This window comes from Dermacentor variabilis, chromosome 8 (assembly GCF_050947875.1).
Source record: "Dermacentor variabilis isolate Ectoservices chromosome 8, ASM5094787v1, whole genome shotgun sequence".
Taxonomy (NCBI): Eukaryota; Metazoa; Arthropoda; class Arachnida; order Ixodida; family Ixodidae; genus Dermacentor; species Dermacentor variabilis.
In genome coordinates this window covers 45,040,871-45,068,520 of record NC_134575.1, presented here as the reverse complement: position 1 = coordinate 45,068,520, position 27,650 = coordinate 45,040,871, and the positions used below count along the sequence as shown (strand labels likewise).

At 43.1% G+C, this 27,650-nt stretch overlaps 1 protein-coding gene across 1 annotated transcript in view; it reads right to left on the bottom strand.

Moving 5' to 3' along the window:
• The window catches only part of LOC142590176 (DNA-dependent protein kinase catalytic subunit-like), a 202,163-nt gene that overhangs the window by 159,295 nt on the left and 15,218 nt on the right, over positions 1-27,650 (bottom strand). The window contains exons 13-23 of the mRNA XM_075702071.1: positions 26,391-26,473; positions 23,783-23,873; positions 21,011-21,170; positions 15,899-16,053; positions 14,042-14,176; positions 11,345-11,439; positions 11,178-11,261; positions 10,872-10,947; positions 10,516-10,692; positions 8,073-8,232; positions 4,359-4,462 (exon numbers count right to left, since the gene is read on the bottom strand). Coding sequence (XP_075558186.1) covers positions 4,359-4,462; positions 8,073-8,232; positions 10,516-10,692; positions 10,872-10,947; positions 11,178-11,261; positions 11,345-11,439; positions 14,042-14,176; positions 15,899-16,053; positions 21,011-21,170; positions 23,783-23,873; positions 26,391-26,473 — 1,320 coding nt within the window. The remainder of the gene's footprint in view (positions 1-4,358; positions 4,463-8,072; positions 8,233-10,515; positions 10,693-10,871; positions 10,948-11,177; positions 11,262-11,344; positions 11,440-14,041; positions 14,177-15,898; positions 16,054-21,010; positions 21,171-23,782; positions 23,874-26,390; positions 26,474-27,650) is intronic.

Below are 27,650 nucleotides of genomic sequence, written 5' to 3'. Positions count from 1 at the left end.
GCTGTGTGTGTAGTGAGAAATTGTTCTTGTGCATTATCTTGGTTACTTTCTTTTTATAGAAAAAAACTAACTAACATTCCAACTATTATGAACATCATTTGTTCACCATAAAGGTGGAAAGATTATCGATGACGTGCCCTGGGCAGCCAATCGGATAGCTCGCTCTACTGACATCAACCGGGTGATATGGGTAGGGGTGGCTGAAAATTCTGCCGAGCAGTGTGCTGTGATCGTCAGCGATGGACATTTTTAAAACCTTGTATTAAATTACACGCTTTATGCGGAGCACTTAGATGCGTCAATTTATGATCAGAAGGACATACTCTAACGACTCGGTACGTTTGTACAAAATAGTCAAAATCATTTCAGGGTCCCTTTAAAGGGGACATTTGTGCTCGCAGCCTCTGCTGGGTGCCACCACTGAGTTTCGACAGGAGTGGCAGCTTTGCATGGGTGTAGCAAGCGGCATGATGTGATGCGATATTACTAAAAACGAAAACACAGAAAGAGGCAAAGGATTCGTCGAAGACTAAAATAAGTGTCAAGAAACTCGCATGGAAAGCTGCCTCACAAGTACTAAGACAGACAATTTTACTATCATGTAGTACGACAAGATGACTGTTATGTCCCTGAGGTGTCTAAACCCATGATGAATTTATGCCCCTGTCACTCAGGCACTTTCGAGCCCTATCAAGTCCAGTTCGAATTGGGTGCCTGGACACGGACACTTCAGATGATATTGCATGATCCGGATTGAGTAGATCCGATCGTAGGTTGGTGTCTGCGCCATACTGCTGAGTGAGCTCAACCGACTTGATTTAGATTGTTGCACCATGCAAAAGCTACCCTTCTTGATCGTGACTGACAAATTTATAAATATCGGGCTTGATCGGGATTGAAAGCACCCATGTTGCACAGGTATTAAAGAATGACCAAGAGCCAAGGCGATTCAAACCATTGCTGCCCTCCTCTCGCAACACTAGATACCATACAGTACGGTCCACATTCTTTATACGAATGGGCCACCTAATCATAAGCTTGTGCTAAGGCACTCAATTAGTAAAGGGGGAATCTCAGATGCTCAATTGTTTGAAACTTGCTACAACAGAAATGTTACTGATCAAACACGCACTGTCAAACAAACATGAGAAAGGACAATGTATGCTGCAGGTGCATATCAGACGATGCCCAATGCGTCACTCAAAGCACATCAAAGTAGAGCTGCAGCAATATTCTAGTCATCCCGAGCAAACTTTCATGACTGAGCTACAAGGTGAAGCAACAACCCTGCCACGAATAGCAAGCGTTAAGTAAAATGGCAAAATTTCACATTCCAACCTGATTCTGCAGACGGCAGTTATCCATGCCTGCTTGCATTCCTTTTCATACCATTTGCCTGGGAAACTAGAAATTGAAAGGTGGATGCAGGGCCCGGGTGTTTTTGTAACTGTTGTGGCAGTTGCCATAAAGCAGTACCAGGCATCTTAATAGTACTCAACTGCCAAACTATTGCGAAACAACAGCCATGCGAGGAAACATTTTGCAAAGATCACAGGCACTGCAAGAGCCTCATGGTGCTCGAGAGCTGATAAATTACGACGCCACTCGCTGCTAGGGGAAAGAGTGGCGCTCTCATCTGTCGGCAAACTTGAGGTTGGGAGCCCTATTACAGGGTCTCTTACAGCTCGAATGTTAATTTGGGATGTTAAACACCATCATTTTTTTAACGCAATTCCTGCCTCAAACCACTGTGCATTCATTCATGCACTGGCACAGGGCCACTTCTGCGTGACCAAAAAAATTTGACCTGTTGGCCAGCCCACTGTAACTGAGAGCTGGTTTGCTGCTAAATAAAATGCGCTTCCTATCATATTAATCAGAGACAACTGAAACACGAGTGTGGAATAATGATGTATAGTGCAGCACAGAAAACTCTTTCAGGTAGCAGCCTTACAAGTGCTGCTACCTACACGTAATACACACATATAGTCAGTTAGCAGACTGACTGCTGTGGCACAATGAATAGGCATAGAAAAAAAATTACCACACCTGACTGCTCGTGAACGATGTTAATTGCTAACTCTTCTTGACTGCAGATTCTGCCTTGTTACGTGTTCTTTGTCCTTGTTTCTTTGCACCGTAACCCCAGCCTAAAATGTCAGACCACTATCTACCTCACACCAATGTTTTGCAAGGAACATTTTAGCAACTGTTATTAAAACTACAGTGCGAAAAATGCACCAGGTGAAACAAAGAAAAGACAGAGTGCACTTTCAACGCTTTGTCTGCCTTGTCTTCTTTTCATTTTGTGTAGTTTTTGAGCTATAGTTTCAAGTACACATAACCAACATGTGCTTCTTTGTAGAAATTATTTTTTATCAGTCAGACTCCTAGGAAAAATATGGTGGCCAACAGGCACTAGCTCACTCTTAAACATATTTCTACTCTATATCCACTAACATCCACCCTCACTCACTCAAACTCACTAAGACTCCCACTAACACTTAATAAACTGCTGATGTACAAGAAATGAGTGTGCTCATTAGTGAGTATGCTGATCAACGGTTGGCTAGCATTGACTGCATATGAATGTCTGAAGCTGAATGTATCACTACGAGCCACAACATCAACAAGCAACAAGCGATACTATGTCTTTTATTTGCACTCTATACAAAACTTGACATCTATGTTCGAAGCCTGAAATGTGGCAAAAACAAATCTACCCCAACTAGGCCCACTCGCATGCAATTAAGTAGAAATTAAGTAATCAGATGACATTGCGCTGAAAAAGGTTACTGAACCCAAAAAATGACAAGCTGTGGCTTCAAAGTGGTCGGCAGGTAAAAAACGAACAAATACCAGAAGACACTGATTCTGACTGTTCGAAGGGGGAAAATTAAATGCGCTAAAGCATCTTGGAATGCAGTTTGTATCCCTGCCTTTCAGTACATACATCATACAGTGACATTTACACCAATTGGACAAGGCATAATGAGCTTGGAAAGATGGATATGAGACAGTTTCATGATGTTTGAAGCCTTTAGCCAAAGTTTCATGTCATTCACCGAGTCATTTTTGATGACAAACGCCAAAATGTTGGCTTGCTGTGACGCACCGGTGCCATGTGCTGCCACTGTAAACAAAGGCAGCTGAGGCAAGCAATGGAAGTTTCCCATGTAATGAAACATGGTGGCTACCTACAGGAGTGTGGTAAAAACAGTGCAGAAGCACACACATCATCATTGCGTTCATGTTCATCATCACTGCATTCATTATGCTGGCTGCAAGTATGGCGCTTCAGCCAGTGTGAGAATGATATGTTGTGCACGAATTTGCCTAAAATTGGTCCTTCTGGCTTCAAACGGCTTTGCAACTTTACAAGTTGATCAGCTTCAACAAAATATTGTATTATAAATGCAACAAATTTGCAAGGATTATATATGTGCACAGAAGCTTATTGCCTTCGTGTGTTTAGAAAGATATTACTGCTTAGAAATTGAAAAAGGTAGAGCGTAATAAAGCTACATTAACGTTTAAGACCACGAGCCTGAAGGTCATACACACACACCATTCTCATGGTAGCTGAATGATGACAGTGCCAAATTTCCCTTATGTAGCAATTTCAGTAGGAAACTCCATGGTCTCCAGCTCTGTATACGATGGGTATCACTCAACTACAGCAAACCCTCACTATAATGAAATCACTCTAATAGGATTACTGCTTCATAGGTGGCATCCAAATCGTAACCCAGGTGACGGCTTGTTCGGAATAACGGAAGCTAATCTTGAAGGCCCTGATTTTGTACACTGCAAGCGTTGGAAGTGATTGCAAGATCTGGAAGCACATCTTGGTCACCACGATTTGGAAACCATCTACTAAAAGTAAAAAAAAAAGCTAGTGTATCTTTTAATGAAAGTGCACTCAACATGTGATGTGGCACAGTCACTCACACCCATTGTTTAAAACCAAGGCACACAGCTGACCGATGTCACTGCATTCAGAGCCCATGCACAACGACCTCACCCAAGCAAGATGAAAGTTGTCATTGCTGCTATCCCGCCGTACTCTGGTTCAAGGCAACATTGAGGGGAGCGCAGAGGAGAATTGCATAGAGCAGTTTTCCAGGGAATTCTAGGGGAACTTTGGGGGGCGCTTCCCAACTCCTACTGTAGAATCTTTCTCTTCTCACCTCCTTGTCTTATGACCTTGACAGCTAAGCAAGCTTTCTCGTGTTGAACACATGACATACCGTACTTCTTACCATAGTTGCCCTTCAGCCAGCTAAAGACTACTATGAACAATGAGCCTTGAGCCATAGTGAAACTTGCAGTGAAACTGACGTATTGCTAGGTCCTACCGTTTCGTGTTCCCTTTTCTTCTTGTACAGCATCTTCAAAGGAATCTTGTGCGGACCACGAGGCCTAGGGCGCTTTATGTCCTCTGATGGGTCTGTAAACAAACCTGCACAACATTTAGGGGGAAGTTTCAGCCTGAAACCAGCTTTGATTTCCCTATTCAAACACTGAATGTGAAATGCTGAAGTCCCATCACTTGGGCAACAGCTGAGCCATTTAATTGTAATTTGTCTTTTTTGAGAGAGAAAATTTAATTACGTCAACCATTCGAAGAAGACTTTTGAGTTAGGGCTTCGAAGTTTTGATGGAAGGTGCTGTAAATTGGTACAAAAACTGGTACTTCAATTCTGTAAACTGTGTTTATTGAAGTGTCCTTAATGGACAAAGTATGGCGCCATTTCTTTATAGCCTACATGAAGTCATTATATTATTTATGCGAGTTTTATAAAATTCCTATTTTGAAAACCCTGTTAACTTTTAAAGCAGCAGAAAATAAGGCAATTTTGTTTACTCTGGACATCCAAATTGGTGCAGTCCACAGCATAGCAATATCTGTTATCAGTGCAGACACACAAACATAAACTTCACACTTCATTAAAAAAATTCAAATTTTTAGCAGTTTCTGTTAAAAGGAAAAGAGGGGGGGGGGGCTAGATAAAATATCTGCTCCCAATAGTCAGTAAAGTTTAACTTTAACTTTTATGAGAGAGAAATAATCAAAATTTGCTCAGTGCATGGTAAATTGTATGCGGATGAGAGTTCCTGAGCTAAAGCTTCGCCTTAAGGTGGCAAGCTAATCACGGTACCGATTCTTACATCTGAAAAATGCACAGTATAGGTCAAAGTTTCCAAGTGGCCAGATCACTTGCCGCACCTTAGCAGGGCTCCTGTATTATAGGAGCCCTTAAATTACTTCTGACCTTTCGAACACTTTTTAGAGAAACACTTATTTTGTACAGAATACTGTGACAACAATCTTCGGCAAACATGGCAGCGCTATGCGCAGCAGGATACCACAACTCAAAAACAATCCTGTGCTCTTCTCTGGTATTTTCCAGTCTCTTCGTTGCACAGTGCGGTCCCGGCAGGGTCACACGCACGCATGCACACACACACACTTTTGTTGCACAGTTGTGCATAGTTATGGCCTCAAGATGAATACTGCAATGAACACACTGAATGGCTACACAAATTACATTATATAAAAATGAAAACGAAGGAAGTGTACAAATTACTGAATCATTTCACAAAATAACTGGTTCAATCAGCCAGAGGTTACCTGTTGCATAGTTGAGCTCACATTACATCATACTTGCAGTTAAAAACTGCAGTAAGCGTAATTTTGGGGAAGTTGAGATAAACTGAAAAAAAAAGGCCTCATGCCCTTGTAACTGTTCTCTTAGCTACCATGTTGAGTATGTTTAAAAAATATATTTTATACAGAAATTAGGGTGCCAGTCACACAAACAAAATGACAAAATTGTGTTACCTCTTAGGGAGACAAGAATCACACACACAAAAAAAGTGCTGCCGTCACATGAGCCTGAGACCTCCAACGTTTATGGTTCAACATGTTACATTTAGTCTTCAAAATCATAACTGTGGAACGAAGAAATCACGATAATATATAAACATGTTAAGTTTTCTTTTTATTGTGGCTCTCTGTGCAACGTAATGCAGTGTGCACTGTTCATAGTGTGTTTGAATACGGGTATATACTAGTCTATGTACCATGTGCCGTAAGCAGTCTTGATATAAAAAAAGTGTATAGCATGCCTAAATGTTGCAAATGACTCACTTTAACGAATGGTCTTCAATATAATAATTGCAGCGCTAAAAGCGTAATGCATGGCCACATGGGACAGCGATACCTATTGTGCAGGTCGAAGTGCCTGCTGTGCATTTTTAGTCCAGTTTTTAAACGCCTAACTCAAGCTTTGCTACACGGGATCAACATTGACTCAACTTCACGTGCACGGCTTGAGAGGGCGGAAGCTCATGCATTTCAACTTCAAGGGCATGATGATGCAATTTGAGTGCGAATAATTATATTTACAAGTGGATGAGCTGCAGCTATCGCATTGTCGGTTCGACGGCTGATCACGTAGGGTTCGGTCAAGCTATCACGTCGGCATGCTGATTTTGTCGGTGCTGTCGACACGAAAGCCCGTCGCGCTATATGACAACTCGTACCCGTCGGTTGCGTCGTTGTCGGCCTATTACGGTCAAATGGTCTCAGTGATACAGTGCTGAATAGTCGGCCAATCGTCGGTGTCAGCGTCTTGTCGGTCTAGTATATAGAGCGAATGTTACCACGCCTTAAAACAGTACATGAAGTCAGGCACGCGCTGCCACCACCAGCAACAGTGGGCCGACGCTGCAAGAAGACTGCTTCAGCAACGTGTTTTTGAAGTGTTGCCCAAGTGTAACGCAGGGGTTTATCGATAAATTTGACAGCCGTCAATGCAAGGCGGCAACTACGTGGTTAACGGTGCAGTCCGGACCAAGCCCTGGCCCTTTTCTGTTTCAAAGTAGAGTTGCAGTCTTACGCACGTTTTCAGCACCGCACCGACGTCAAGCTACCAGTAGAGTTTCAACGCGGTACATGGCATGAGTGTTTGCAACAGCGAGTGTCCGAGCGCTTTTTTTTTTTCGGGTACTTTCCCCCGATATCTGGCCGCACGGCCGCGCGCGCGTCCCTTCCAAAACGTTCTGCGACTAATCGGCTAGGGCAGGGCGCATGCGCCGTGGAGCCGTGAAAGAGGCGGATGGCATTGGCAGCAATAGCTTTGAATGTGGTGTGCGACGGCCTGGGAGGAGATTTGCTGGCACTGGTATAGGAAATGGAGTGCGCGCGAGCGTTTTCCAGTGAGATGGGCAGGCAAGTATTGTGGGGAAGCCGCTGCAGCAGGTGACTACTGCTCTTGATCACATACACCTTGCACCTTTTCTTGTTTATAAGACGTATCATACTGTCACAGTTTAGTAATGTACTGGATGTTAGTGCTGAAAGATAGTGTTTTCCAAGAAGGTATGAACCAATGAAAGGGAAGCATAACTGTATTGGGTTACTTTTTGTGCTCTCGATTGCAAATGTTGGCAAAGTGTAAATCGTACGTAAGGGGATCTTATTGACAATGTTCTACTGTACTAAGCGTGAACAATGTGTCATTATTTAGTATACCCTGGCTGAGACTCAAGGACACATAAGGGGACAAAGGGGACACCAAAGCTGGAACCCAAACCGATCTGTGGGTTGGGTGTACGGGGAGGCCTCCATGTGCAGTTGGCTGTCTGCAATTTTGTACGCAAACACTCTCCAGTGTGCTCCAGTCTTGGCGGCCGCAACCCACCATCTGCCTTGGTTCCAGCCTTAATCCCCCTGATCCTGCACCGTCCACTTTATTATAATTTCAGGGACTCTCCCTAGGCCTCCTTTCGACAGTGTAGCTTTTATTTTCACATACTAAGTGATCTCATAGTAACAAACCTCACTAAGGACAAAGCAGGTTGGTTCAACCTGGAAGCACTAGGGACAAGCTGGGTGGTACCTGCCCGGCCCCATAACGAACAGAACAGCCACTACCTCAAAAAATGTTAATCTCAATTTTGAAGTATAAAACGAGTAATCAGAATATTAATCAATTGCCTAGCCCAAGCCGACTTTTTAAAGAGAGGGAGAGAGAGAGAGAGTAAAAGAAAACGTTGGTGCTTGCCTGATCGTGTACCGAGAGAGAGGTAAGGGCATAGCCCAGGCAGAACCCTCCTGAGGCAGCTGTCCGCCATGTCTGCTGGGAGTCGTCTTTCCCATAGCTGAAGGGTGTCCAGCGTGGACTTCGCCAGTGGGAGGAAGCTGAGACCCTGTTGCAGGGCCATCTGGGAACAGATGGCACAAACCCAGCTGGGTTTGTGAACAACATCTTGGTGCCCAAAGCAGTTTTTGAGGAGAAAAGCACTCAAGAGCTTTTGGAGACTCCTCAATACCACGACAAAGTATTTTTTCAAGGGCTGAAGCAACATTACTTCTGGCAGCTCAAAGGAAATGCAACATATTTAACATTAACAAAATTTAGTCAATAACCGATTTTCTGGACGTCCGGTTTTTCGGACATGCACGATGATTCGGTCACCTTCACAGCACCGCCCTCTGCCCTAGAGTCAATGCATAAGAACGTCTGAAAATTCGGATGCAAATAACCTTCGCCATCCGATTTTTCAGACTTTTTGTCATGACCGTAGGTCTGAAACATTAATCGAAGTCACCACTGCCGCCATCTTGATTGTCTCGTTGCCTCGAACAGGCGCTCTCGCATGCAGATCCACTGGCAGCCGTAGAAGCCACTGTGGCAAGGCTAGGCCTAGCTACTTTGACGTTCGCTACCAAGATTCTTGCTGTTCGGTGGCATGCTTTTTTTTATTGAAACAATTAGCCGCTGCTAGCAATGGCGCTGACCCCACAATTTTAATCCGTGCCCATGGCTTCGAGGCTCAAAAAGCACGACGCATTGCACAGTGCTGGTTCCCAAAAGTCAACTTCGCCTCAGAGCAGTTTACTATGTGATGTAGCATAAGCGAAGTATTGCGGCGAAGCATACCATGAGTGGGAAGGGGGCAACTGTCACGGGACACGGTATGTATTCCTTACTTCATGTGTGTACCTGCCATATCCTATCACAGCACCAATGCCCGTAAAAAAATGCACTGGCAGGCCTTTAGAGCTATTTCGAACGTGGCTGTGGCGCTTTGAGTTCTTAGGGGCAGTACAAGGCACACATTAATTTTTTTTGAACTGCCTGATTTTTTTTGACATTTTCGCGGCCCCTAGGGAGTCCAAAAAATCAGATGTTGACTGTATCGTTTTGCTGTACACAAATATAAAAGGCACACAAGTAAGATTTAGCAAATGAGAGGGCCACCAACCATCAAAAAGCTGCCAAACAGACAGAATTGGCTAGTATTTTTTTATTGCACCAGCTATGGAGTCAATTTTTCATTCTTTGTGGCTTTAGGTGGAATTCTATGTGGCTTGTTCACAATGGTTTTTCTTTTGTAAACAGTTTAAAGGGGCCCTGAAACCCCTTTTCTTGAAACCTTAGTACCATGCTGGAAATGAGTGTGATTCTTTTCAAGAAATAAGTTTCCAAATAAATTTTTCAAAAGAACGTACTAATATGGATGGAAATATAGTGCAATGTTTACTTTACCAATTCTCTCTCAACATTTTCCCATCAGCTGGGGTGGTTCTGACAGCAATGCCCCGTTTTATCACTATGCTCTTTTTCTAGTTTTTTTTTCTTTCCATGGTGCACTTACAACAGTGACTCTATGAGGCTGGCATAAGAAAAAGAAAGCACCCGAGAGCAATAAAAGGGTGGTGACAGGACAGAGTGTGTTAAGTGCAGCTAACACATTTCCTGGAAAACCTGGATCGGTGTGCATACGTATGGCCAAAGGCTGGCATCTATGGGCCGTCGCGCCCAGCATATAATTTCATTGCTGATGCTGCATAGGGCAGGAAAAAAAACAAACAAACAGCATCTCGAAAGCTGCCACAGGAGAGAGCAAGCGATCTACAATGCGAGAATGGAGGTTTTCTGCTGACTGCAGCAGAAGCATAGCTGGCTCACATGTTCATGGCAGGATTCGCTACAGATTGGAAACGTGTTCTTATTAATTTTCATACTCTCGATTGCTTGAAGGGGCAAGAATAGATATCAGTATTAGTGGCTGTCTGGAAATCTTTGGAGATAGGAGATGGTGGAGGTAGGGAGGTGGTTTCACCCTTCTGAGGTTCTTTGTACAAGTTAGTTGGCGTAAACATTGGTGCAAGAAAGGGTACACCCACATTTTGGGAATGATCAGTACGAGAAGATACATACGAATGTTTTCTTATCATGTAGAATAAGTATTTGAGTGACTTCTTAAAGGTTTGGAACGACCCTTTGATGCAAACAGCACATGCTGCTTGAAGTGGCTACTTGAGTCACACTTGCTCCACTATACCCAGTAATTTGACTTACCCCCGTATTCAGAAATGCATCTCAACTTGAAGCCCATGCTTCACTTGATATATATGATGCCTCTCATGAACGCGCAGAAGAAAACGCAATAACAGACTTAGGCAAGTTTCCACCAGGCTTCAGTACACTTAGAAGTCACCTTAAGAGCAGGCACACGCATAATAGCCTGCTCCTGAGCAGTTGGGCTTGGAGCCCGCAGCACCAGCTCCAGACATGAGGCCAGAAGATCGTCTTTGAACTGTTGCAGCCGACCCATGGTTTCCTGGACAAAGCTGGACACTAGGCAGAGGCAGGTCTTGGCTTCGCTTGAGCCACTCTAAAAACGCAGGGTAGAAAAAGAATGAAGAAAAATGAAAAATGACTTATCAAATCCCACATTACATGCACATATACATGCACATATGCATGCACACACACACTGCTTCCAGAAATCAAGCTACTAAAGTCTGTGCAAGATATTCGTTGCATTTGGATATATAAAAGATAGGGCCTCACCTCAAAGTATGATGACTTTTCGCAGATCTGAAAGCAGACAGCCAGCGCCTTGTAGAACCCGCTGACTAGAGGACAGCTACAACAAAGTGATTTCACAATTTAAGTGCTTCAACATGTCACTGGTGAAGATCACTCCAGAAGGAAAGTATATCCTGCATGCCCTGAAGCAATCTTTCCAAATTTATTAAACTGATCTAACCCCTGCCATCAGAAGCATAACAATGCACATAATATGCTGACGAGTCATCATTACGCAATGTTGCACAAATAAATAAAAACATAATAATGAAGAAAAATAGGGCTTACCAAGTCGAGTATTCCACAAACTTTTTAATCATGACAAAGGCCCACTTTGTAAATAGTTCAGTGCGCTTCCACAGGAAGGTGTCCCTGAATAACACGAAAATGTATTCAAAATCAACCAACCTCTTGTACAACTCTATCTTTGACAGCCTTTGCAATGAGCTTGTTACCTGAAAAAGTCAACCAAGTTGATGAAGATGTTGAAGTCCTTTGGGCATTCTGCGTCAACTCCGCAGGTAGGGTCTGACATGTTGGTTCCGGTTTCCTGTGGGACCAGCCGACGAAAGCGGGATGCTTAAGCAACATGCTGTGGACAAGCAGCGCACACATTCAAGAACTACCGGCATGATTTTATCAACTCGTCTTTTATTTTTTTTTGCATTAAAGGAAGGTGTAAGCCCCCTCTAAACTCTAAAAGAAATCCTGGAGTTAGAGTGCCCTAAGTATTTTACTTGTTTACTTTTATTGTAGTACCTCACTGAAGAAAAGCATTCCATTTGCTTCTGTGAACCAGCCTTCATTTCGGTAACCTGGAGGCAAATGTGTCATAGTGTCAAAATACAATGGCTCACTTTGTTCCCTCTATTACTGCAGCTGCCACATAAAAATTCATCCAGAAGAAACCTGCACAGAGCTGCTGTTTATTTTTCAAAGACAAGGTCTTCTTTGGTGACTTCACACAGTTTTGCATGTCTGTGATCAAGGTATCTTGTAATTACTCCTGCCCCCCCAAAAAAAGAAAGAACGGCCCTTTCACGCTTTCAGAGCATTGCAAGAGGTATCAAAATGCAGGTCTCAGAGACAAGTGAGAATTAGTTGCAGAGTAAATAAACGTAACCACATGGACATGATTAATGCCAATATAGTAGAAAATTAACCACATTGCAACACAGACTGCCCTAAACCAAAATTCTGCTTCCGATAATCACTACAATTTCACTTTCTCTCTTAAATGGAACAAGTTCCATTGAAATTGGTTGATAGGATAGTTCAGAAAAGCACTTCTCCATTTTATGCGTGTTTGAATAAGCGGCATTGGAGTTGGGCCCGAACTAGAGTTTCCACTTGAGTGTTTTCCAACCAGACTTGCACATAACTAAATTACATGTAATTAATTGCTAGTAATCAATGAAATTTTTGGTAGTTTTGTAACTGATCAATTACATCTTTTTTACTTGGTAACACTGACTGTAATTCTGAAGATAGTGATTCATGATCACTAGTGACTCAATTTCAGTGTCATGAATGATCATAATTCAATTGTCATTTCAATGACTTTTTATTTTATATCCACGACACAATGCTGCATGAAAGTAGGAGAGCGTTAAACTGAGCGCATCATTAGTGATCATTAATGACTCGGCATTATCATTTGGCAATGGTAAGAAAAATGCTCACATTATGACGTTTGAGTGATACCAACGACGACATGCAGGAATGAGAGCTGCCGTTCTCGGAGAAAATAGGTGATTCATAATCACTTGTGACTTCAGCACACTAGTTCATTATAGGTGCGGTTGGATCTCTCGGTTTTACGACATTCCATTTGATATCCATGATATTTGATATCCATATCCCTGACCCGTGCCTAATGTTTAAAACAGTGATAACACTGAACTTGTGCTCACCAGTGACTATGCGCTATCAGTTAGGTGTACCATGCAGTTGCTAATTTCGTAAGAATTTGAATGGTGTTAATGACGAGGTATTCAACTGAAGACTACTGAGAGTGCCAGTAGAAAAGGTGGTTCACAGTCACTAGTGACCAAGGCCTACCTGTGCCTAGTGATCACCACTGAGTCACCCATTGGTGTTTTGGTGGATACACACGACAACATGGTACCTGCGTCATTAACTCCCTTTAACCATCCAATGCTGTCATTTCCTCACACTTGTGTGCGAGAATTTCTGTATTCCGAGTTGCTCTCAAAACACCAAAAAGAAAAGTGCCCAAATGTCGTTAGTGATGTGGTAGGAACACTATTGGTACCACAACTTGCCCTTTCGTTTGGAATTGAAACACAGACCCCTAACATTTTCACAAAATTAGTTGCCTTGCAGTTTAAAGGTTCTTGAAGTGTGCTATGCTTAGATTAAATCCACAGGTATGGATTAATTTGGCTAGCGTTTAGATTACGTTCAATGGTGTTTGGATTAAATGGGTGGCACTTGAATTAAAATGACTGGCAGTTGGATTAAATTGGATGGCACTTGGATTAAATTAAATGGCACACAGATTAAAGTGACTGGCGCTTGAATTAAATTAAGCGGAAAAACCTGTAGAAGCGCCTTCCCTGAGCCCCAGCAACTAAAGTGCCATGCTCCATACCGAATCCAGACTCGAGCATCGCGGCGATGAGTAACCACAATGTTTCTCAAGGTGTTTGTAGGTTAAACCATCGCTTTTCCTTAAAGTGCACACATCGAGTGAGTTTTTAGTATCGTTGCTGGTGTCTTGACAATAAAACGAGAGAAGATGAATAAAGAAAAACTTGAAAAACAATTGTCAGTGACAATGAAACAATGTGTTAAGGCGCTGCTGAGGACACACTGAGAGAGCTGGAAAAGCTCATTCTATTTATTGTATTTGGGCAAAATTAATGAAGCTTGGGGGAAAAGTAAAAAGTAAACAATGATACTTTTGTAACTGCTCAATTACTTTCCTGGGACACTAACTGGTAACGGCAATCAATTCATTTTTGAATGAAGTAATTGAAGTCGGTTACATTTTTTTTTTTCTATAAGATGCACAAGTTTGTTCTCCAACCTTCATATAACTACTTGCTAACTACTGCAAGAACCATGTGGTAGAGTTTCTACATCACTGTGTCAGTACTCCTTTAACGAAGAACAAGAAGTGAACTCACAGTTTCAGTGTTGGATTGCTTAACCGACAAGTTCAGCTTTGACACCATGGAAAGAATAGCGCTGAGCAGGGCGTCGTACAGGTTGCATACAAAGGTGCTCCGTGCGTCTGCCGTGACTTGCATTGCATTCAGCTCCTGCACCAGCGTTACAACAGCAAAGGGCAGCGCTTTTAAACATTCTAAAGCCAAGTGTGGAAAGCAACACAGTATTCACTCGTCTGCAAATGCTGCAAAGAACAGCACATAAACACTCCTCCTGAATATTTCCAGAAAAGACTGAATGCAGCTATCGAACGTTAGCAGACTTTAATGATTCTGTGGCTTTCAACGCATTTGCTGCAACAGCAGCGGGCTCCCACAGCGAACGCTGCCATATTCTCAAGAGCTTGCATCTGCGATGCCCGCAATGTCGTCTGCTACAGTACTGCCCGTTGTGGCCTCCGAAATATGGGCACATGCCGTCACCACTCTCAGAGCCTGTATAAAGTGGAAAGCCCTACACATACAGCGACCTGGGGTTTTAGCACGAAAGCATTAAGGGCCCCGTGTCTCAGAAAATCCGGTGGCGGCGGCGGCCCGCATCGGCATCCGGCGTTGGACGTCGTTTCGGCAAAAAGATTTTCGAACCACCCATGCCCTCCATGTGGTGCACGGAAGTGACTAAACTAATTGAATTTCTCAAGCTAAAATACGTAGAAACATCGCAAAGTATGACTTACACACAATCTACAGGCATAATACCATTAGAGTGTAACTTGAATGTACAAGAAAACATACATCTGTAATGTGAAAACTCCAAGAAACCCCTTTTCCAGCATTTCTACAATTCATAGACCAGCCACGAGGTCTGCCATTCGTGCGATTATCTTGGAGGCCCGGTTTCTTGCAACACCTCCAGATGGTGCTCGTCTCCACTGCATCACAACTCATGCAAGACGCCGCGTTTTTGCCAGAAGCCCTGCCTTCGTGCATAGCATTCGCTGACCAGCATTTCCCGTTAAACATTACGGTTAAATATGCTCCAGTTGCCGGGAGGTGTGAGAAGCGGTCAGGGATCTTTGAATGCTATCGTGTTCTACTTTTAAAGGTGAACTTTGAGCGTCCTCTAAATTTTTTCTTTTAAAGCCATTAAAAAAAAATTCGCAATTACTGCTGTCTGTTCCATCCTTGGTAAAATTTTGCAATAAGATTGCACTTCATGTTCAGGATTGTTTGCTATAACACTAGGCACAGTTACTTGCCTTGTTTGTCAATAAAAAAGTGTGAATTAACCTTCATCTAGGATGATGACATCGCCCCCCCCCCCCCACCTCTACCCACTTTACCGACAGTTATTGGTAACCAATCTCGAAGGTCCTGCTTTGCCACACTGCAGGCGCCGGAAGTGACATATGCACCATGTCCTGAACATCACTTGTTACGAGGTGCACAGACGAAAACACATTTAATATTTTGGGGGGGAAACCAAGACAGTGACAGAGCAGAGTGGTGTATTGAACAATCCGAAACACAAGAATGCGATCTTGCTGCAAAATTTGACCAAGAACACAGCAGTGGTGCACATGACTTTGCACGCACTGTGGCCTTTAAAGGAAGGACGCAGGTCTCTGTATTACTCAAGAACCAAAGCTGTGTGATAGCGCAGTGGATACAGTGTTTCCAGCTCCCAACTGCACATTGCCACAGGGACAGGAGTTCGAATCCTAGTGGCAGTGGTAGTCAATGATACTCTGTTTTCCTTTGCTCTACGATGAGGGTGAACATGACAGTGAGGAGGCGATCTGATGATGACGACTTGACGAAGAAAACCCCAGTATAAACTGCAAGAAAGTTTATCTGGAAGCTTTTAGTACTCACCTGAACGTTCACTGCTTCCAGAAGGTAGTGCCACAACATGTTGTAGCGACGATAGGTGATCGTTCGAAACTTGCCAGTGAAGGCATCGTCCTCTTCACTCGCCTCCACATCGGCCACAATGGGGTGAGAGCAAGTTCTCGCAAGTCCTTGGTAAACTGAAAGACAGAATTGAGACTCCCTCAGACCATCGACCATGTACGCTGTATCAACCCCGATTCTAACATGCATATTTTTTTCAAGAAAATAGGTAAGAAAATTGCCAACACGTTAGAATTGAATACGAAATTGAGACTGTGTTAGCAGTGTTGGCAACACATTACCGTCAGTGGCTGACATTACCATCAGTGGATGACAGTGGCTTCATTGCCACTGTCATTCCAAGGTGGTGATGGAATGACAAGTTTTTTCAGGCTGTCTACCAAGTTGACATTTCCTAATTCCCTGAGTTTTCCAGGTTTTTCCTGAGTGCCTTTGCAATATTTCCTGAGTGACACAGAACTTTGTTTTATGTCAAGACGAGCTCCCTACATCATGTCGCCCAATGGTGTCACTCTCCAGTAAGCATGTTAAAAAATAAAAAAAAAACTTAATCCAGTTTGAATAGTAAGGGGTAGTGTTTGTTTTATTAAAAAAAAATATAGAAGGGAGGAGTCAGTAAAATGCACACTGAATAAAATATGTTCGAAAGGAAATAGTCAAACCCAATGCAAACTGTGTCGAACATTCTCAACTACAAATAAAAAAAAAAGATGCATACAGAATATTTTCATATATGAGCTATTTCTATCAATTAATAGCAAGCTAATTATTATGAGGCCCAAATTTTATCAGAAGTGAGATTCTCTCGCAGCAGGTGGTAAGTCAACCTCAACTGTCCTGAGATACTCAGCCCACGCACAATGCCTCAGTGTTGCGTTTCACTGCCTTGAAGATTTTTTTTTACTTGGATGAAGGACACTTGCATCTCGTGTCAGCCAATACTGCTTTTAGAGAGCAAGCTCCCTCAAAAAATTGGCGACGCGCTTTATTGCCCGTTCATTTCTCAATGCGTAGGTTCTTTTTCTTCTTGTTCTCCTTAGGCTGCGCATTAGCCACATGGACTATTTGAAGCATCCTCTTGGACAATTGTGCAGTTAGCGTCCAATTTTTCGGACTCCCTAGGGGCCGACAAAATGTCAAAAAGAATGAATGCATGTCTTTTACAGCCCTTAAGGGTTCATATCGCAACAGTCACGCCCGAAAAAGTTCTAAAGACCTGCACTCATTAGGCATATTGGTGTGCATACTGTGACAGAAGATGGCGGGTGTACGCGTGTATAATTAAGGAATACCTACTGTGTCCCGTGACAGCTGTCCCTTCCAACACTTGTTATGCTTCACAGCGTAACAGTACTGTAATGCGGTGAAGCTAACTTTCGCAAACCGGCATTATGCAACGCGCCATGCTTTCTGAGCTTCGAAGCCAGTCGCGATGACCACAAAGGCGGTGTCGGTGCCATTGCTGACAGCGGCGAATTCTTTCAATGAAAAAACATGGTACAGAACGGCAAGAAGCTTAAGCTAGGCCTAGCATTGCCGCGGTGGTGGCTACGGCAGCCAGCGGATCTGCGTGCGAGTGTGCCGGTTCAAGGCGGTGAGGTTATCAAAATGGCGGCGGTTGTGGCTTTTATTAACGCCGTTTCGGACCTGGGGTCACGGCAAAAAGTCAGGGAAATCGGACGGCAAAGGGTTCTTGCGTCCGAAATTTCAGTGTTCTTATACATTGACCCTATGGGGTACGTACTGGTGCCGCGAAGCTGCCCGGAAAGTCACTCGTTGACTGTACTCTGTAAACTCCTCCAGCAGACGATGCGGCGTCAAAGACCATTCGTTATGATTCATCTCTGCTACTCGGGCCAGCATTACCGTGACTTTGGTTTCCCTTTCAATAATCTTACAGCCAATTTTCCGATAGAAGCACAAATTCCCTGAGTTTTTCCCTGAGTTTTTTCCAGACTACTCAAAAATCCCTGATAATTCCCGGTTTTCCCGGTTGTCCCGGTTGGTAGACACCCTGTTTTTGCATAAGTTGGCTTTCGACGAAGCCCTGCTTTTTAAAATGAAAGCTCATTCAAAGAGGTAGTTACTTTACGTGCTAAGCTAGCAGCAAATGAGCCATGTACCATGTTTTTTTTTTTCATGTCAGTGACTCACACGCATCTCAGAGTGAATTGAAGTGGTTGGTCGAGGCGCAGGCCAAGATCTCGTTTGTGATTGTTGCCGAGCTCTCCAAGACATTTGATATGAGATGCAGTGGACCAAGTGAACACGAAGGCCGACTTATTGTGGTTTATGGACAGTGATGAAGAATTCTCTAAAAATGCATTAGACATTAGGCGCGAATAAACTTAAATTCTACAGTTTTTTGTGCTTTTCTTACTGTGAAAAATCAAATTGGGGTGCAGATTATGTTTTACTTTGATCCCATAAAAAGCTGGGTGCACGTTAAATTCAAAGGTGCATTAGGATTGGTTAGATGTGGTAAATCATCATCATCATCATGTTTTATGTCCACTGCAGGACGATGGCCTCTCCCTGCGATCTCCAATCACCTCTGTCCTGTGCCAACCGATTCCAACTTGCACTTAACGAATTTCCTAATATCATCATCCCACCTAGCCTTCTGCTGTCCTCGACTGCGCTTACCTTCTCTTGGCACCCATTCTGTAACCATAATGGTCCACCGTTTATGTAACCTACGCATTACATGGCTTGGGCAGCTCCATTTTTTTCTCTTAATGTCAATCAGAACATCGACTATCCCTGTTCGCTCTTTGATTTACACTGCTCTCTTCCCGTCTCTTATCTTATTCTTTGTTCTATTGCTCTTTGCACAGCCCTTAATTTGTTCCCAAGCTTTTTTTGTCACTCTCCAAGTTTCTACACCATATGTTAACACCGGTAGAATACATTGATTGCATGCCTTTCTTTTCAACGACAGTGGTAAGCTTCCAGTCAGGATCTGACAATGTCTGTTGTATGCACTCCAACCCATTTTTATTCTTCTGTAAATTTCCTTCTGATGATCAGCGTCCCCCTGTGAGTAAGTGACCTAGGTAAACATACTCCTTCATAGACTCTAGAGGCTGACTGGCGATCGTGAACTCTTGTTCCCTTGCCAGGCTATTGATCATTATCTTTATCTTCTGCATATTAATCTTCAACCCTACTGTTACACTCTCCCTTAAAGTCCTCAATCATTTGTTGTAGCTCGTCCCCAATGTTGTTGAACAGGACAATGTCATATGCAAACCGAAGGTTACTGAGATATTCGCCATTGATTCTCACTTCTAAGCCTTCCCAGTTTAGTAGCTTGAATACTTCTCCCAAGTATGCAGTGAATAGGATTGGAGAGATTGTGTCTCCTTGCCTGACCCCTTTCATACATCAGCAGAACGTTCTACTTCGTTTCATACTTACAAGGCAACACTGTGGAAGCTACATAAGTAGTGCAGTCATGAACTCGGCATATTTCGTAGTACAGTTGTTTTTGATCTGTGACAGCCTCTACTGAGTAATTACTTAATGTATCACAACTTCAAACTGTCGACGTAAGGCTGCATCAAATCACATGTAATTTGTGCATCTCTATGATGTCTATGTTGCGGTTGTGAGTGAAAGCAATGGTCTGGGACCGCGTGATCGCAGAAACATGCTGCTCTGTCCATTCGGCAGTAAATAGCTTCAGATCTGCTGTCATCATCATCATCATCATCATCATCATCATCATCATCATCAGCCTGGTTACGCCCACTACAGGGCAAAGGCCTCTCCCATACTTCTCCAACAACCCCGGTCATGTATTATTTGTGGCCATGTTGTCCCTGCATACTTCTTAATCTCATCCCCCCACCTAACTTTCTGCCGCCCTCTGCTACGCTTCCCTTCCCTTGGAATCCAGTCCGTAACCCTTAATAACCATCGGTTATCTTCCCTCCTCATTACATGTCCTGCCCATGCCTATTTCTTTTTCTTGATTTCAACTAAGATGTCATTAACTCGTATTTGTTCCCTCACCCAATCTGCTCTTTTCTTATCCCTTAACATTACACCCATCATTCTTCTTTCCATAGCTCTTTGTGTCGTCCTCAATTTAAAGCAGAACCCTATTTGTAAGCCTCCAGGTTTCTGCCCCATACGTGAGTACTGGTAAGACACAGCTGTTATACACTTTTCTCTTGAGGGATAGTGGCAACCTGCTGTTCATGATTTGAGAATGCCTGCCAAATGCACCCCAGCCCGTTCTTATTCTTCTGATTATTTCAGTCTCATGATCTGGATCCGTGGTCACTACCTGCCCTAAGTAGATGTATTCCCTTACCACTTCCAGTGCCTCGCTACCTATCGTAAACTAATGTAATTAAATTGCATTTTGTGACATGAAAGTATAACGTTTAACTTAGGCATGCAGATACGGACACAAGAAGAGGAAACCAGACATCGCAAATGTCCGTTTCTCTCTTTGTGCATCCGTGTCTGCTCGCCTAACTTCTAACACGAATCTATACGAACTAGCTCAGCTTCCTGTCATTTTGAGTCTTAACGTTACACTCAATTACGTAAGGCATACCTATATCTTTCTTTCATACGCGTAACACTTTATTTTTTTGGTAGTGAATGTGAGAAGTGAGAGAAGGCTCTCTAGTCATTGAAGTACTGCTTGCTACGTACGACACAGAGTATGCAAAGTTGCTCTTGACCAGAGAACACGCAGTCAATCAGACATGCAAACAGCAGATTATTTGATGCCCTCATGCGTTTAGCAAACCGTCATGTGTTTAGCAAACCTTCATTACACGTCCTACCAGTAACAAAACACTCATTTCCACTGGTGATCCCGGCACACTGTTCAACTCCCGTCAAGCATACGAAAAAGCCAAGATATAATGGGTAGTGTAATGGAGTCTTCAGCTTGTTGGAGTCTTCAGCTTGTGGCAGCAAACAAAGATTTCTGATATGCCATGCTCCAATGAGATGCAGTGCAACATGCAATCGGTCAACGGCATGAGGGGACGCTTGCGACTTTTTTCAGATCCCTCTAAAGTCGCTTCTCCTCGGTGAGTTCCCACTCACCAATCTGCGACAGGGAAGTCGGCGACAGCGGGTGGACGGCGAGGAGCAGGAAGAGAAGAGACTTGACGTAGTGGACTCGCATGTTTTCAGCCACGAGTGGGAAGTTTTCAATCTGCAGCACCGCCAGCTTCTCCACCAACAGCAGCTGGCTTTCCGGTACCTGCGGCACCGCACATACACAGCAGTAAGAAGTGGTGCCGAAATGTGAACTGTACTTTGAAAATATGGCAGCCGCAAAATAGAGAATGCCAGTCACATATCAGACTGTGGTAATAGCTCAAGCTTTATAAACCAAAGCTGCACTATGGACCGTAAAGGTCACCACGACGGAGGCTGTCACACTAAGTATAAGTATAGTCATCGTTGAAAAAAAATTTAAAAAGTGGAACAAGTGCTGTTCGAGAACTCGCGCATGTTACTACTTGCTAACATTGAAATGTCAATCTATACCAGGGACCTAAGGGCCCCTCACCACGTCCTGGGGGAAATTTTGGCTATACACTAGGATTTGTAAAAGCCACCCAGAAGGTGTTCTACTGCAAGTATTTCTAAAGTGCGTAGTATAGGTTTTACTGCAAGAATAATAAAAAAAAGTGCTCAGTAGTGGTCGAGATAAAGAAAAGCAATGTCCTAAAAGTTACTTTCACAAGCATGATATGGTGCTTGAAGAAATAACCACATCAAAAGTCAAGGATTTCTTTCTTTACTACTTCATTACCTTAATTTTAATTAAGTACACTGGATAGGAAAGATCACTGTGTTCTCCTTATTGCAGGCACAAAAAGTGTTGCACCTTTTTGCAAGCCATGGCTGCAATTATTTCTGTTGTAAATTCCAACTGCCAACTCATCTAATAGACTGTGTGCTTACTGTACACATCTTGTTGTGACTGTGCTTCACTTTTGCATTTAGCAAGAAATGTTATATGATACTGCGCCTACTAGTACATCAATTACATCCTTCTGAAGCTACGTTCACTGCTATGTATTCATTTCATGCAACTGCTCGTAACTCTTTCTCAAGTTACTACACCCATTGAAAATGCCTAAATGGAGGCTTTCATTTTTTACTCCTTCATGTACTCTACGAATGAATAAACATTGATTGACTGAGTGATTGCTTGATTGATTTTTGATTGAATACTTGATAAACAGTGATGTGATCAGGTGGGCTGGCCCTACCGATGCACAGGTTTTCTCCTCCTTGCCTCGACTAGCGCCCGCAAGCAACATTCCTTTTCTGCCTTCTCTCGTATTGGAGCCGAGGGCCAACCTCTTCTATTTCTTTGTTACGGCCAACGCATTACTCCAGCCTCCTTTCTTTACCTTCCCTTCGTGGCACGGTTGCAGAGACAGTTCTGCGTGCTCTGAATTTCACGGAATGCCTTGGGCTGCTCACACTGCTGCAGGCTATTTGTGCACTGCAAGCGTCATGCACGAAACGCGGAAGTGTCATCGAACGTAATGCCACTCACTCTTTTCCCAAGTGGCTCCCTTGACAAGAAGAGTGCATGGGCTTCTGTTTGATTTTCTCAGCTGTTTTTACACGCACACTGATGTAACACTTTACTGATATGATTTGTGCCCTGATCATCTGTCTGCGATGCCCAAATTTGGTAAGGAACCTTTTTAATAATGGCTCAAGGCCTGTTTGGGGAAGCTAGTATGGGGAAGAGATATTAGTTTAAATATTCGACCAGCCGGCGTTTCTGTAATGTTCAGTTAAATTTATGCTTGCGTCGGTTTCGCGTAGTCTCGGAGGTCCCGCCTAGCCGTGTCAGCTCAGCGTCGAAAATCGCAGTGACAGAGAGAAGTGGAGGCACTGTTTTTTTACAATTCTACGTGCAAGCATGACTTCAGGACGGCAATCTTGGAGGGAGTGCGTAGCTATGTGCCACAGCGAGCCACTGTGTGCCGCAGCGAGAGAGAAGTGCGATAAGATAAGAATGAAGTGCTGCTTGGGCGCAGCCACCATGCATGCGGCAGACAGGCCAGTGTTGCTCGACAGTGTATTCGATGCTGAAATGTTGAACTGCCGTGCCGAACGAATACGGAACCTGGTGGAAAGCGATATGCTTTGTGCACAACACTGGGTACATTGGTTTCAGAGACGAATCTAGTTGATTACATCAACTGGCAGAACAATTTTACTTCATTAATATGAGGTTTTACATATATGGATCTCCGTAGAAAGTTTAAGGGGAATTGCATTTACTTCGCTACATTTATTATTTCATTATATCCCATCTCGTTACAACGAAGTTCAAGTTAATTACCTTCTTTTTTAATCTGTGCAATATACTGCAGTGTCATTACATTACAGTAGAGGATGTCTACAGTGTACATGCATCCAAACAGAGCAACAACACACCTTCGAGCACAGCACTTCAATGTAATAAGCACAACACTACAAATCTAATTAAACGTGCAGAAAAACAAACATGTTTTGTTTTCTTAGTTTGAGGACCAAGCGAGATTTGCAGATACAACGTTTTCTGGTATCATATTCCAAGTTACAAAGAAAGCGTAAGCAGCTGCAGCAATTGTGTTTATGAAACACTTGTTGAATACAGACTTGTACGTTTTTTTTCTTCTTTCTTTTCCCTAACCGGCACTCTGCATGACGCATGAACTGGTTGTCATCCCACGCAATGCCATAAGTGCAAAGCCATCGTGAACAGTCACAGCCGCTGTGTTGTGCGATGCACTGGCATGCTCTTGCCTGTTGACAGTGGTGACGTGTGACTCCATAAACAAGCCCTCACGCTCTTACCTTGGTAGCACAACGCAGAATGCTGGCAGTGGCCTCTTGGAAGCTGGTAAGCAAGGGCAAGCTGTCTTCTAGCACAGCTGGGCTGCTTATGCTGAAGAGAGAGACACAAACACAAGACTGCATCACAAACTGAAGTGTGGTGCTAGAATGCCACATTTACATGCACGTAACTTGAAGCAAGACATCCGAAATGTGTAATTATAAAGTGGTGGCACAAATGATGCTCACATTTTGAATTCAGATGCAGCTTCACAGCGACACAACTAGCATTGCTGCGTAGCGACAGCCAAATGCAGAGCCCACACAGAAACGCGCTCTGCAGTGCAGTGAACTTTAGCAGCGTCTTCACAGAAAGAAGCAGGGGAAGTGACGAACATAAAAAATATTTCTGGAGCCTTGCTTTGTGAAGATGAGGCCATTTCTTGTATACTTTTAATTTAAATATTTTTGTGCCCAGTCATCTGCAAGGGTTATAACTCAGCACTGATTTTTAACATTCCTTTGCCAAAGGTAGCAGGTAGCATAACCTACCTGCCACAGGCAGAGGTAGGTTATGCATGTGAAAAATATGGTATGTGACATTGTCAAGCCACATGACACTGCTGATCCCTCAATTGTACAAAAATTGCAGTGCATGAGCACCACGAACTGCTTTGTCCCATCAGGGCCTCAAAACAGAGCCTGTAATAAATATCTATGAAGTGCCGCCCAGGATTTATCGCTCACGGCCAACGACGACGACGACACCGGCTTTCTGCGACATGAGCTCCTTAACGCTGTCGCGTTAAAAGGTGCAACATGAACATATGAACACAAGCTGCTGCTTTTCAGTTCTGGGATGTGTGTGTTGGCCACAAGATTACATGAATATTTTTCAGAACCGCTGCATTCTGAGATCATTCACTGTCAGTGGTAACTCACACCAAAAATTTAAATTTACGAAAATGAGATGGTAGAGCCCCCTAGAGACAGTTGTCCCTATCACTCAGTCTAAATAATTAATTGCTAGACTAACCGGACAAGACTAATGAACAAAAAGAAAGCAAAAAGAAAACATCAACAAGCACAACACACACAAACACAAGTTCCATGCGCACAAGAAACATCACCAAGGACACCAGCAAACTGAAGCCCGGATATGCTGCCGGTGGAAGCAGTGTCTTTCTCCTAGCAGACATAGGCTGAAAGATGGACACGTACAGCACAAAACACTTGACACACGAACTGCTGACACCAACTTCTTAAATATTAAATGGCAGCAGAGCGATATGAAATTAGACTCCTTAGAAAATGTGTGACATGGCTTGCATTCACATACCTCAGCGTTGGAAAGAATGACTAGGGGAGTGAGCCCATCACAGCTATAGCTGTACAACGTGCTGACTCCGCAGCCCCAAACCAATCACTATGCTAAGCAGCTCTGCAGTGTTGCATCCCTTCGCATGACCTAGCAAACTCAGCTGTACAACAAAATGAATGCTTACATGAGCAATGCTCAAGATTGGTATTTGTGTTGACAAGTGGTGTGGAACACCGCTGCGCACTGCTCAATAGCTCTTTTTGCCCCCGCAAGCGGGCAAATTTCTCCGAAGTCATGCTTCGGGTTATCAGTGACACGTCGATAGTTGTCGCTCACCGGCCCGTCAGATGCAAGATGTAAGCTTCAACGACAGAACACACGGAAGAGATTGTAACATCTGCCATCCGCAGATTTCTTGTGCAGGGACTTTGGTTTCAATGGAGGCATAGGGCGTGTTTATGCAGAGGGTACACGGGAGCTCAGCGGTGAGCATGGAGGCAACCTGCAGTGTGGTTCCTTAAATCTTGGAAAACATGGAATCGGCTTAGTATTTGTCTGCTCTCTCTGCTTGATGGCGCATCGCATTTGCTCATTTCACAGTATGTTTCGGGATTAATTTCAAACACAAAAGCGATTTCATATTTTCCGACACTAACTGAAATGTTATCTGATAAAACAATTTTGTGATCTCGAAAAATAAAACTGCGAGATCATTTTTCAATTTTTCCTTGCGGGTAATGCGTTGCGGCGAAGTACAAAAGCTGGGGGGTTATTGGTTGGAACCCAACTAATGTCAAGTGACAAGTGAAGATCGATCCTCAGCACTGTTTCAGGTAAACTATTGTTTGGATACTAGGTCATGTGGACAGGTAAACATTCGTTACCGTTTATTCTTTTCGATGATGAACAAGTACACTGCTAAGGACTATTTTGTGCAGTCATTAGCTCAAGGCAGTTCAGCCTGTGTGATCGAGGATCTACAAGGAATTGTTCAAGAAGCTGGTAATTAAAGCTGGCCAGGGTAAAACATTAAGAGAGAAAGCAAGCAAGGAGGTGGAAACTGCACGAATAATACCAAAGTAGGCTAATTATGAAGAGACTAATATTCGCGACGAAAACGGATGGTTTACAAGAAGAAAGCAAATTTGGGGGAATAAAATAATTTCAAATACGATGAGCAATTTAGAGAAGGAGCCAGTTTCATATGAGGTGCACCATTATTGATTTGCCTTGCCGCAAAAGAAGTCAGAATGCATCAGTTTTTAAATATACACGCGGAAGGAGCTTGCGGAGAGTGGCTCGGCTCACCTCTGAAACACGTGCTCAGACCGCAACAGAACGTCGCTCAGCATGAAGAGGTCATCGCTCTCTTTCAGGTACTGCTTGCATGGCTGCAATAAATGTCGGCAGTGAAAAAAATAAAAAGAAGAAGGGCGCAAATGAACGTGTGTTTTCGAAGTTACTCAGGACAGCAGAAATAAAATGACTTCCAACTTACTGACTACATTTCATCACTAACAGCAGCTGAATTGTGATATGTTGTTTTTGAAGGACATTGCTTAACAGTCTGCAGTGCTTGACAGGCAATTCTTCCGTTTTCAGAATGTAGATATTGTTTATTTTCAGTTATAATCAAATCACATCATTGTTTAAAGTGAGTTGATAACTATAATGTGTTTGCATTATTTACTTATGCTCGTTTAGACATACTGCTCTTACACTGTATTGTTTCTGTACACGTTTCTTCAGTGTCGGTTCGAACACCTAGTTAGCTGCTTTAAAAAAATTCTTTACAGTGATGTAGAGAAGCCTATAACCTCTGCTATGTTTTTTTCACTGTATCTACCAGGTCTTTACTTTGGAATGCTGCATTTGTTTTACATTTGTTGCCTTGGCAGTTTTACTTGAGGACCTTCTTTGCTAACGTTTTTTACATCATTCATTGTAACATGGGGCAAATACAAATTGGGGTACATACAATAACTTGGGGTCAATACAACTACCAAAAGACATCTTCAATCAATATTCATCCTTCCTTACAGCAACTGCTTAGTGACAATGATACTGACAAATAGTTTGAAGGGACACTGAAGAGAAAAAATAATATTAACTGTAGTAGTAAATTATCCTTCTACAATATGAAAGAAACCACTCTTACCACAAGAGGAGGGTCGATTTAGCCAGAAAGACACAAAAATTAAATAGAGGTGGTGACACTACCCTGCCATTCCCGCGCCAGCTCGGTGTGCCGACATGAATTTCTACGGCATCTGCTCGGGCCTAATTAATTTTGATCAGTAGAAACGTACTGCACTTCTCCACTGTATTCTAAAGGAGCAAAAGAGTTAGCAAGTTTCAAGAATTCTTACAGAACCACAATGGCCCAAACAAAAGAATGCTTTGAAATTCATGACATCACACCAGTTCTGCCAACCTCTTGAAGCTAGTAGTTTTCTTGCAACTTTGATAAAAGAAAACTCCTTAGGCTTTCCTAGATTTTTGCAATATGTAGTTGTTCGGTTTTCAATATGTTTTCTTTGAAGATAAACTTTTGTGTTATGTAAATAG